The sequence below is a fragment of the Rhinopithecus bieti genome, unplaced genomic scaffold (genome assembly GCF_001698545.2).
Source record: "Rhinopithecus bieti isolate Rb0 unplaced genomic scaffold, ASM169854v2 scaffold_22745, whole genome shotgun sequence".
Classification (NCBI taxonomy): Eukaryota; Metazoa; Chordata; class Mammalia; order Primates; family Cercopithecidae; genus Rhinopithecus; species Rhinopithecus bieti.
In genome coordinates this window covers 756,313-766,543 of record NW_016810815.1, presented here as the reverse complement: position 1 = coordinate 766,543, position 10,231 = coordinate 756,313, and the positions used below count along the sequence as shown (strand labels likewise).

The 10,231-nt window shown below is 45.1% G+C and overlaps 1 protein-coding gene across 6 annotated transcripts in view; it reads left to right on the top strand.

Annotated features, from left to right (window-relative positions):
- The window catches only part of GARNL3 (GTPase activating Rap/RanGAP domain like 3), a 176,092-nt gene extending 166,366 nt beyond the window's left edge, over positions 1-9,726 (top strand). For all 6 annotated transcript variants that reach the window (XM_017892904.1, XM_017892907.1, XM_017892905.1 and 3 more), the window contains 4 exons: positions 3,472-3,579; positions 5,062-5,180; positions 7,204-7,342; positions 8,883-9,726. In XM_017892904.1, coding sequence (XP_017748393.1) covers positions 3,472-3,579; positions 5,062-5,180; positions 7,204-7,342; positions 8,883-9,235 — 719 coding nt within the window. In that variant the 3' untranslated portion in view covers positions 9,236-9,726. The remainder of the gene's footprint in view (positions 1-3,471; positions 3,580-5,061; positions 5,181-7,203; positions 7,343-8,882) is intronic.
- Positions 9,727-10,231: the final 505 nt, after the last annotated feature.

Here is a 10,231-nt window from a genome sequence, read left to right as displayed (position 1 = left end):
TATATATATATATATATATATATCAGTATTTCTCTCTGGGACATAGGGTTGCAGATGATTTTAAAATTTTCTTCTTTATGTTTTCATTTTCCTCAAATATTCTACAACAAAACACAAAAAAATAACAAAGCTCATGAAGATGTAGATATAGATACAAAGTATTTAACGGTAAATAACATTCTGAATAAAATAAAATCATGTGACTTACATAAAACCAGCAATCTATACAAGAGAAATGAACATATATCCACACAGACTTGTACAGGAATGTTCATAGCATCTTCATTAACAATAGCAAAAAAGTAGAAACAACCTAAATGCCCATCAAATGGTAAGTAGATCAACAAAATGTAGGCTATTCATACAGTGGAATATTATTTGGCCATAAAAAGGAATGATGCACTGACACATAGATGAGCCTCAAAAACATTGTGCTCAGTGCAAGAAGCCAGACACAAAAGGCCACGTGTTGCATGATGCCATTTATATGAAATGTCCGGAAAAGGCAGATCCACAGATACAGAAGCAAATAAGTGGTTGATTGACCAGGGCTAGGGGAAGAAATGGGGAGTGAGGTTTCATTTTACGGTGATGAGAGTTCTAAAATTAGATCATGGTGATGTTGGACAACTCTGTAAATATACTAAAATTCACTGAATTGTACATTTTATTTTATTTTATTTTTATTGTATTTTTTTTTTTTTTATACTTTAAGTTCTAGGGTACATGTGCATAACGTGCAGGTTTGTTACATATGTATACTTATGCCATGTTGGTGTGCTGCACCCATCAACTCGTCAGCACCCATCAATTCATCATTTATATCATGTATAACTCCCCAATGCAATCCCTCCCTCCTCCCCCCTCCCTTTATTGTATTTTTTTGAGACAGAGTCTAGCTTTGTCGCCAGGCTGGAGTGCAGTGGCGCGATCTCGGCTCACCGCAACCTCCACCTCCTGGGTTCAAGCAATTCTTCTGCCTCAGCCTCCTGAGTAGCTGGGATTAAAGGCACATGCCACTGTGCCCAGCTAATTTTTGTATTTTTAGTAGAGACAGGGTTTCACCATGTTGGCCAGGATGGTCTCAATCTCCTGACCTCGTGATCTGCCCACCTCAGCCTCTCAAAGTGCTGGGATTACAGGTGAGAGCCACCGCGCCCGCCCGAATTGTGCATTTTTAATGGATGAATTTTGTGGTCTATAAATGATCTCAGTAAAGCTGTTATTTTTAATAATTTAAAATAGGTTTCATTATTTTTCTTTTTTTTTTGAGACAGAGTCTTGCTCTATCGCCCAGGCTGGAGTGCAGTGGCATGATCTCGGCTCACTGCAAGCTCTGCCTCCCAGGTTCATGCCATTCTCCTGCCTCAGCCTCCCGAGTAGCTGGGACTACAGGTGCCCGCCACCTCACCCGGCTAGTTTTTTGTATTTTAGTAGAGATGGGGTTTCACCGTGTTAGCCAGGATGGTCTCCATCTCCTGACCTCGTGATCTGCCCGCCTCGGCCTCCCAAAGTGCTGGGATTACCGGCATGAGCCACCGCGGCCGACTAGGTTTCATCATTTTTCAAACAGTAAACATACTAATGCAGCCAAGACCCAATTGCAACAAAACACTATATCTGCTGACTCATCAAGTTGCTAATTATATCATGTTTTCTTCCTTTTTTTTTTGGAAATTAGAAATGTGATTCTAAAATGTAGGTGGGGACGCTACATTTTAGTTCACTTTGTGAACTAAAATGCATTAGCAGAATCCAAGATACTGTTCTTACATGTCATTATCTTCTCAGAGTAACACTACCATCTTTACCTCTACCCTCTGTAGACAGCTCTAAACATTTAAACGAATGAAATTATACAGTATGTACTCAAATATCTAGCTTTTCTTTTTTTTACTCAGTATTATGTCTGAGTCATCCCTGTTGTTGTGTGTCAATAATTAACAATCAGATATTTGTTAACATCCATTCTTCATGATGTTAATAAAAATTCAGGCCGGACATGGTGGCTCACGCCTGTAATCCCAGCACTTTGGGAGGCAGAGGCGGGTGGATCACTTGAGGGTTCAGGAGTTCAACATCAGCCTGGCCAAATGGATAAACCCTGCCTCTACAAAAAATGCAAAAACTAGCTGGGCATGGTGGTGGGTGCCTGTAATCCCAGCTACTTGGGAGGCTGAGGTAGGAGAATCACTTGAACCTGGGAGGTGGAGGTTGCAGTGAGCTGAGATCTAGACACTGCACTCAAGTCCGGGCGACAGAGCAAGACTCCGTCTCAAAAATAATAATAATAATAATAATAATAATAATAACTCAGTCTTTCATTGAGAAAGAAATGCATGGCTAAAACATGATGGTTTGGGAGGCTGAGGCGAGAAGATTGCTTGAGCTCAGGAGTTGGACCAGCCTAGGCAACATAGCGAGAACTTGTCTCTACTGAAAAAAAAAAAAAATAGCTGGACGTGCCAGTGTGCACCTGTAGTCCCAGCTACTGGGGGATTTAAAGTAGGAGGCTCACTCTAGCCTGGGATGGGGAGGCTGCGATCAGCTGTAATCACGCCACTGCACTCCAGCCTGTGTGACAGAACAAGACTCTGTCTCTAAAAAAAAAAATTTTTTTTAATTTAAATTTTTAAAATGCGATGAACTTCTGTAATAAATGGGGCCTTTGTTTCTCCATGGACTTTCTCACTCTAAGAGGGTCTGAACCCCATGGACTTGTTTTTAGAGCTTGCAGCAGGCCAGGAACAATGTACTTGAATGAACCTTGTCTTAATCTAGTACTGGTTGAGGTTCAGCAAGAGGATACAAGCATGTGGCTTCAAGTCCTCTTGAATAATAATAAAATGTTTGCGGGGGGTATCTGGCTCCCACCACCCTTGTCCTGAATGAGGCTCAAGGTGTGATCCGCCTTGCAGGAGGGCATTCTCCACCCAGGGGCTGCCGTCAGGTGTCCTTTCTTGACCGTTCACGAGTGTGGGAGACAGTAGGGCACAGGCATGAAGCACACGGGCTCTGCAGTCACGCAGACCTGTGTCCAAACCCTGCTTCCCCCACACAGTACTTGTGAGACTTTGAACAAACTACTTCGCCTCTCCTAACCTCAATTTTCTCATCTGTAAAGTGAGTGTAATAATGGTATCTACTTTGTGAAGATTAAATGGGATAATCTTTCTACTTTCTACAGATTAAATGGGATAATGGCTTTAAAGCTCAGTGTCTGGCACATAGTAAATTCTCCCAGAACAGCAGCTCTTATTACTTGTAGTAGTAATATTATTCTGGCTCAGATGGCTCAGATACTTAGGCCTTTGACCCTAAGTATCCAGCATCTTGGCGGTATTCATACTGGCTATTTATAAAGAACTAGCAGATAGGATACTATTATTGTTGCCTGTTTATCATTTATTTAATTACAGTCATCTAAGTGTTGTCTCTAACAAAAATGATTTGCTGTTGTTTTCATTGCAGACAGTTGCATCTATAAAAAGGTTTGCCCCTTTAATGGTGGCTCTTTTTTGGTTCAACCCTCTGCGTCAGATTTCCAGTTCTGTTGGAACCAGGCTCCCTGTGCAATTGGTAAGAAAAATCTTTATCATAACGCTTTCCCCCTTCATAGATATGTCTGAACTGTTGTAAGCAAATCCTATGTAAGCAAATCACTGGCTTACTGCGAAATTGCCATAAATTACATGCGTATGATTAGTGTTCAGAGCGTTCTTTTTCTTTTTCATTTTTTTTGCTTTCTGTTCCCCTTTTGGGACTATTGTCTTCTACTGTTCCTCCTAGTTTCTCTCAGTGCCTGAGCATGTATGCATTTGAGAGCAATTAAATGTCATTTTTCAGTACTTGGTTATCGTTTCAGCACCTCAGTTCATTTCTGGGCCTCACTTTCCTTTTTCTAAAATTCAAGGTCTCCAGCCTCAAAATGCTGACTGACCTCAGGGAGAAGCACACTGCTTTTAGCGCCTTTGGTGTATGTTTCATAGAAACTCAGGTATCTGCCTGCCACTAAAATGTCAGGACGTGAGCAATGATGCTTTGTGTTTGTAATTCAAGATCCACAACTGGCCATTGCCTTTTGGGAGTCAGATAAGAGCCAAGAATGTTCCAGTTCATTCTTTTGTCCTCACAATAAAACTATGTGCTAACAGGTCCACAGGACAGTATTTTGAGAGGAGGGCAGAGGGACCGATCTAAGGTCCTGGGAGAACCAGTCAGACTTGATGACAGATTAGATCTGGTAGGCAGGAAAGGGAGGTTTTGAACCACGTTGCTGGAGGGGCTTGAAAGTCATGGCCAGCGGAATAGATGTGATCGGCAGAGTCACCAGGAAAGCCAGGAGAGCAGATGAGCTCATCCATGGAAAGAGTGCAGAGAGAGCCAATGCGACGAAGGGAACGACACGAAGTGCCAGGAAGAAAGAGGTGTGCCACAGGGCAGCCAGGGCAGGCACAGCACCTGGAAGCCAGTGTGTCATTCAAATCATTTCAAGCAGAGGGGCCAGCCCTTAACAGATAACTCAGCAAACCCATTGATCCCAAGGGACACTGTGAGGGCCAGGGAGGAATAAGATGCGGCCCCTGCTCAGACGCGCAGCGGGAGGAGCACGGGGAGGAGTGAGGAGCACTGAGGTCTCCTCCAGGGCTGGGCCTTGAAGAGCGACGAAAGGGAAGTGTCCCAGGCAGAATGGCCTGGGCCTGCAGAGAGAATGTCAGGCTGGTATCTGAACAACAGAAGGGACTCCCCACAGGACTTTGGCAAGTGAGCTGCCTCACTGGAAGATCAGGCAATGGGGTTTCCATAGGGGAAAATGGCAGCAAGCATGGTGACAGTGCACACCTCCTGGGAGGCGGAGTGTGGCAACCGAGGGGAGGCTATCTTGGGAGCCAAGGCTACCTTACGATCAGGGTGACGTGCACATGTGAAGGAAGGAGAAAAGCAGCCAGAGGAATGAGAGATGGAAGTTTCTAGAGAAGTGAGCGTGACTATGAGACAGTCACAGCCCGTCCGCAGCCACCAAGCTAGCAACCGAGAGGTGACACTCCCGTTCCCTTGCAGTCTGTGCTTTCCCGTATCTCCTGGCCTTCACCACCGACTCCATGGAGATCCGCCTGGTGGTGAACGGGAACCTGGTCCACACCGCAGTCGTGCCACAGCTGCAGCTCGTGGCCTCCAGGGTGAGTAGGACTGGGATTTTCTCTCTGAGCGGTTTGGCAGGCCCCAGCACTGTGGGATTTCAGGTGAGCACAGAAGCCGCCTCTTGTCAAGTTAGGCTGATGAAGACCTGTGTCAGAATGCCAGCGTGAGATGGAAAGCCTGAAACCAGACTGATCTGTTGGGTTTTCATGTGTGATTTCTGTGGGCTTTCAGAACACTCCTCAGCTTTGTTAATAGTCATTCAGTGCTGGTGGCCGCTGGGGAGCACTTAGCTGAAAAGAGATATCCCTGATCAGAGACTGGGTCAGTTATTCATGTCACTGCTGCCCTGGAGGACAGTCCAAGTCTAGAAAAGTCAGAGCTTGCAATCTTTCTTCCTTTCCCACCCTCTGTCCTCAATTTGAATTCATAGCCTATGAAACATGGCTAATTGATTAATCCATGCCTTATAACCAAGAGCTAGGGCAAAACGGAGGGATACAGGAACAAAGATGCCTTCCAAGATGTCTTTTGTCACTGGCACATAATCTGGGGGTTCTTGTTCTAGTCCCCTCCCCTGAGTCAGGCCCAGAAAGTCCTCCCCAGCCCTGCCAGACTGGGCTGGCTCCCCCGCTGTGTCCCCTGTTCCCTTCCCTGGTCCTGACATCCATCACATTTGGTGGTAGGTGACTGCTTATTTGTTCATCTTTGCTGCTGCCCTGATGGTTCTGTGAGAGCAGGGGCCATGCTCTCTTACTCACTATCATAGCACCAGTGGTGTGCTCAGTGCTTCTGTCCCCCAGTGCTCTGGAAAACGTGTGTGCACACATGTGCATATATGTATGATATGTGTACATATGTGCATGTATGTATTATATGTGTGTACATTCATTGTAAATAGCTTACAATTTACAAATAGTAAATATACAATGCTGTTTATCATAAAAATCCACTTAGCCAATTGGTTCTTACAAAATGCTTTTGTTAATATTTGCTGAATTCTTATATCCATAGCCAGTCTACAGTTGCATTTCAACCATTATTTTACACTTGGAGTTATATCTCAATCCACTCATTTTTTTCCAATTTTAATCTGATAGGTAATCTGCTATAAAACTATTTTTCAACCTCATACAACTTATAGTCATTAAAATGAAACTTCAGCTTCTGTACCAGACTAAACACACTTCCACATTTCTTGTTCATTTCTAGTACTTTCTGCATCACTGTAAGTATAGACAATCAACAAAACAACAAATCAAAGTGGAACTGATAGTCCTCGCTGGATTCCATGGTGTAAAGAGTCCCTCTATGATTGATTTCAAGTTCCCAGTGAGACGCCACTGCAGGTGGTGTTGGGGAGATGTGCGTTATCCCCCATGGTGCAGTATCTCTCCCCCAAGCCCCACAGACACTGTTGGTGTCAATAACTCCAGAGCAGATGTAATAGTAAGCACAGTCAAATAATTAGGAATGGTTGAATTTGGATATTTAGGGCCTTTGTTTATTTAGGTTTGTATAATTTTATTTTTAATCATGTGTGTTTAACAGCCAGTTTGCAAAATTCCTGAAAATTGGATCTCATAAATCACATCCAGCACACCACTGCTGTCAGCACCAGCGCCGGCGCATCACGGGTGTGCCTGAGTATCTGCTGGATCAGTGAATGAATAATCCGTTTCCCCATCTGCCAAATGGGCCTAACCGAATCCCTAAGATCTTTCCCATTCTAACACTCCAGGTGCCTGAGATTCCTGTTAGGGAAGTGTGTGCTGTGTTTGTGATTGCAGAAGATGTGTGGTGGAACATTGACTATTTTCTATTGTGGATCAACAAATAGATGAGGAAAAGTGGCGGGGAGTGGAATACTCAGGAAAAGTGTAACTAGCCACACTGGGCTTTCCTCCGGAAGGCTCCCTCCATCCCTCGCCCCGGCATCCCACACTTCTCTGCATGCTCCAAGGATGGGGACCCGTTGGAGGGTTTGCAGTGATGGCAGGAGGGCCAGTGGATGCAAGGCCTAGAACACCAGGCAGCCTGGTAATGCTCTCTCTTTCTTTCTAGTCGGATATATACTTCACAGCAACTGCAGCTGTGAATGAGGTCTCATCTGGAGGCAGCTCCAAGGGGGCCAGTGCCGGCAACTCTCCTCAGACACCCACGGGCCGAGACACTCCAGTATTTCCTTCTTCCCTGGGGGAAGGTGAAGTCCGAGTGTTACTGTTTGATTAATATTTGTAATCCACTCTAATTTCTCTAGTTCATTGTCTAATATCTACATGTGATTACTGCTTAAAGAAGTTACTATGTAAAGCCATTAAAAAAAGAAACCGGCCAAGTGCGGTGGCTCACGCCTACAATCCCAGCACTTTGGGAAGCCGAGGCGGGCGGATCACCTGAGGCCAGGAGTTCAAGACCAGCCTGACCAACATGGTGAAACCCCATCTCTACTAAAATACAAAATTAGCCGGGTGTGGTGGCGGGCGCCTGTATTCCCAGCTACTCGGGAGGCTGAGGCAGGAGAATCGCTTGAACCTGGGAGGCGGAGGTTGCCGTGAGCCGAGATCGTGCCATTGCACTCCAGCCTGGGCAACGAGACTCCGTCTAAAAAAAAAAAACAAAGAAATCTTGCAGTCCGAATACATTGGTTGTGTTCTTAAAAAACCTTGTGATAACAACGAAACTCCATTGTAAAAATAAATAAATAAACAAACAAACTGGGCTAGGCACTGTGGCTCACACATGTAATCTCAGCACTTTGGTGGGCTGAGGCAGATGGATCGCTTGAGCCCAGGAGTTTAAGACCAGCTGGGCAACATGGCAAAACCCTGTCTCTAAAAAAAAAAAAATACAAAAACTAGCTGGGTGCCTGTAGTCCCAGCTACTTGGGAGGCTGAGGTGGGAGGATCACCTGAGCACCGGAGGTCAAGGCTGCACTGAGCCGGGATTGCACCTCTGCACTCTGGCCTGGGCAACAGAGTGAGACTCTGTCTCTACAAAAACCAAAAGTAAATTAGCTGGCTGTCATGGCATGCACCTGTGGTCCCAGCTACTCAGGAGGCTGAGGTGGAGGTTCACTTGAGCCTGGGAGGTCAAGACTGCAGTAAGTCATGATTGCATCATTGCACTCCAGCCTGAGCAACAGAACCAGACCTTCTCTCAAAAAAAAAAGAATGTTTCAGCGGGAAGAAGGGAGTTAAAGGCAATAGAGTTTCCAACTTGCAACAGCAGTTATTTTTCCTTCAGGGCTGTTAACAGTAGTGGGTTTTGATAGCTAAAAGAATAGAGTCATCAAGCCTAGACATTCCTTAGCACATGCAGTCTTTCACTCTATCTGGCTTTGCCTGCGAACCCCAGAGGCCTCTGCTGTGGTTACCTCATTGCTTTGAACACAGCGCTTTTCATAAATTCTTACCACATCACTCGTCTTACGGCACACAGTTAAGATAAAGCACAGAATTCCCCAAGCAGGGCAGCTTTTTGCTTTTCTTGTCTAGTCTTTTTTCCTGTGCAGTCACGAGTGCATTTTACCTAATTTACACATGAAAATACTTTAGAAAATGCAGAGCCATCAGGCACCCTCAAATTAGTGCTCCCGGCCAGCCCTCCCAGTGGGACATTACAGATCAGTGTGTGATATAAAGTCTTCCTTCATGCTATGTTAAGGAACAAGAGATTACTCTCTTGTAAATAATATGAGCTTTTCTTAAAGTTCTGATGTTCTTTTTGAAATCACATTTCAGGTGAAATTCAATCAAAAAATCTGTACAAGATTCCACTTAGAAACCTCGTGGGCAGAAGCATCGAGCGACCTCTGAAGTCGCCCTTAGTCTCCAAGGTCATCACCCCACCCACTCCCATCAGTGTGGGCCTCGCTGCCATTCCTGTCACGCACTCCTTGTCCCTGTCTCGCATGGAGATCAAAGAAATAGCAAGCAGGACCCGCAGGGAACTACTGGGTAATGGTTCTCAATCCTGGTTTCCACTGTCTGTGAACAGACCAGCTGGTTTTATCTTTGGATATGAAGTGTTCTTAAAAACAATGAGTTTAAAAGGAACCTTTCCTTTTAAGAAGGGATTTATAAGTAAGTTCTAATACATCTATACCAAGGAATACACTATAGTGTAGCCACCAACAGTGATGTTGTTGATCTACATGTATTGGTGTGGAAAGCTGCCCAAGCCATGTGAAGGGGGGAAATGGGCAGTTTATAAAACACTACGTCTAGTCTGATACCATTTTTAAAAATAAAAGTACCAATCTATATATGATTTCCTAGAAAGGTGTCTAGAAGGATTTATATCCCATAGTCCTCAGGCAACATTTTACGTTGGTATATCCCAAAGTGGGAATGTACCATGTTTTACACGCGTGTGTTCAGTTTCCTTATTACTTCTCCCAGCCCTAGACAGTGGGGCAGGTCTGTGGACGGAACAGATGCAAGATATGTGTTGAGCTCTTTTCTCTCAGTATAAATATGGGACTGGGTTCACACCTGTTATCCCAGCATTTTGGGAGAGGCTGAGGCAGGAGATCACTTGAGTTCAGGAGTTCAAGACCAGCCTGGGTAAAATGGTGAAACCCCATCTCTACAAAAAATACAAAAAAATTAGTCAGCCATGGTGGCATGCGCCTATAGTCCCAGCTACTCAAGAAGCTGAGGCAAGAGAATCAACTGAGTCCAGGAGGTCAAGGCTACAGGGAGCCATGGTGACACCACTGCACTCCAGCCTGGGTGACAGAGAGACACCCTGTCTTTAAAAAAAAAAAAGATGAGAGGCCAAACCAGAGAAACATAAAGCCCCTGATAAGTGTGAAAAGGTTGGACTGTTAGAAACCTTTTTGGGCCGGGTGCGGTGGCTCAAGCCTGTAATCCCAGCACTTTGGGAGGCCGAGACGGGCAGATCACGAGGTCAGGAGATCGAGACCATCCTGGCTAACACGGTGAAACCCCATCTCTACTAAAAAAAAAAAATACAAAAAAAACTAGCCGGGCGAGGTGGCGGTGCCTGTAGTCCCAGCTACTCGGGAGGCTGAGGCAGGAGAATGGCGGGAACCCGGGAGGCGGAGCTTGCAGTGAGCTGAGATCCG